The sequence below is a fragment of the Calliphora vicina genome, chromosome 4 (assembly GCF_958450345.1).
Source record: "Calliphora vicina chromosome 4, idCalVici1.1, whole genome shotgun sequence".
Taxonomy (NCBI): Eukaryota; Metazoa; Arthropoda; class Insecta; order Diptera; family Calliphoridae; genus Calliphora; species Calliphora vicina.
In genome coordinates this window covers 106,055,198-106,057,036 of record NC_088783.1, presented here as the reverse complement: position 1 = coordinate 106,057,036, position 1,839 = coordinate 106,055,198, and the positions used below count along the sequence as shown (strand labels likewise).

The window sequence follows — 1,839 nt, the reverse complement described above, 5'->3', positions numbered from 1 at the left end:
ATAGCTACTGGAGCTTGTGTCTCATAAACGAAAGCCTAACGAATGTAGAGTTTTTCAGGTTGAGATTCTGACATTACTATGGCTGAGAAAGTAAATTCATATATTTCTATGCGATGGTTATGGTTTGCAGAGCAAGGTGATACTTATATTCCAAACCATCAACCATTTTAACGTTTGCTCATGTTTGTTTTATATTGCCATGTTACTGAAACCAGCTGATTCTAATCTGTATCCGATTTTACACAAATTGGGAGCATCGAAAATCCAGATAAGGCCCCCCCAAAAAATATATTTACATATTTATCATCTAATTGTAGCTTGGAAAAAGGTTTTATTTAAAGATATTGGAAGTTGTAGCAACATATAAAGTAAGTATTATTAAAAATTAACAGCATACTTATTATTCCAATTTTGCAGCAGTTTTGCGACGAATCATGAATATAATAGTTTTATGTGAATAAAAACTACCGCCAAAAGTATTCCAATAACAACCCCTTAAAACGCCATTATATTTACCAAGCAGATACTTGCCAGTAGGATTTCTAAAAGCACAAAGTTTTATCACAAACTTATTCTGAACATTTAAATTTTTAACAACTTACGCATCAGCACAATACGCAAACCAAAAACCACCTTCACGTTCTTTAGCGCAAATTGAGTCATTATCATTGTCGTATGTGCTGAATTTTTGGCCAAGATGTCTAGTCATACTATCACCAGCAGTACCCCAATAACGGCTCAGTGTCTTTAATTTGTATTTCTCAGTCGCACTGTCTATTGCAAAGTTGTCATAACGTGCAAACTTTGTTACACCTTCAAAATTTTCCACATAAACATTTAATTCCTGTGGCCCATAGTAGTTTGTTAGAGCATAAAGATTCTCCAGGCCAATCCAGTATTCTCTGGCCGGATTACCAAAACCTTTAACATAATCCGTCCAAGATCGGTTAAAATTCTCGTTGCCATCTTCACGTCTTAAAATATACAACCAATCGCCTTCATAATTGTCATAATCACAATAAACCGTAAATGTCCGATTGCTGTAGCGTGTATCGGTAATATTATAGATGCCCGTACGACGAGTGCATTCAGTGGCTTCGGCACATGAGCTGGGTTGCACATCTGTAGCGCAATGTTTGGGCATGGCATCGAAACGTACATCAAATATGGACTTTGAATTTTTAGGTGGTTTTTCAGGGATTTTCTTATTTTCGTTCAAGTTTAAATGTCTGAAAATTCATTAGTTATCAATTTTTATACTTAAACTTTACAATTAAGCTCACCTTTCGGCTATTATATCCAAACGTGTGTTTTGAATTTCCAACGATTGTTTTAAGTTTTCGATTTGTGAAAATAAATGCAAATACATGGCATCCCAATCGCAGTTTTCGCCATTCTAAAAAAGAGATAAAAGCAATAAATATGGTTGTATAAAATCCTTAAATAAATATTACCCCATTTTGAATTAAAATAACAAAATTAAATGTTAAGAAAAAAATATATTTAAAAAACATTTTTTTTTATTAATTGAATAAATTCAGTTAATGCGTTTAAAGTTAAATTTCAAATGAGAGCAGTCTTGCAAACGAAACTATTTATATATTTTTGCTTAAGCAGAGGTTCTGCAATATTTTACACTACACCCAGTCAATATCTTTTCAATTTACCATAAATTTACTAGTGTTTCATAGGAGTTATATCAAAGTGTTTGCATTTTTCCTAGTAGCATTAAAATTTAAATCATCATTTATATCATTTCAATTGCTAGCTGCTCTTAGCTGCATAGGGAACCTCTGCGCGATAAAAACAGCTTTTACGTTTACATTTTTATTTTTTAAT

General features: G+C 32.6%; 1 protein-coding gene across 1 annotated transcript; it reads right to left on the bottom strand.

Annotated features, from left to right (window-relative positions):
• Positions 1-311: 311 nt before the first annotated feature.
• Positions 312-1,559, bottom strand: LOC135958108 (microfibril-associated glycoprotein 4-like). The gene is made up of 4 exons (XM_065508972.1): positions 1,455-1,559; positions 1,284-1,396; positions 603-1,229; positions 312-542 (listed from the first exon to the last, which is right to left on the bottom strand). Exons 1-4 carry the CDS (start codon positions 1,512-1,514, stop codon positions 401-403), a joined length of 942 nt encoding a protein of 313 aa, XP_065365044.1. The 5' UTR covers positions 1,515-1,559; the 3' UTR covers positions 312-400.
• Positions 1,560-1,839: the final 280 nt, after the last annotated feature.

What these genes read in the sequence shown, in the direction of transcription:
- LOC135958108 (XM_065508972.1), bottom strand. Translation starts at nt 1,514, where the DNA reads ATGTTTTTTAAATATATTTTTTTCTTAACATTTAATTTTGTTATTTTA. An exon ending in TTGGATATAATAGCCGAAAG is followed by an intron (nt 1,230 to 1,283) that starts GTGAGCTTAATT and finishes ATGAATTTTCAG; the next exon opens with ACATTTAAACTTGAACGAAA. An exon ending in TTTGCGTATTGTGCTGATGC is followed by an intron (nt 543 to 602) that starts GTAAGTTGTTAA and finishes TTGTGCTTTTAG; the next exon opens with AAATCCTACTGGCAAGTATC.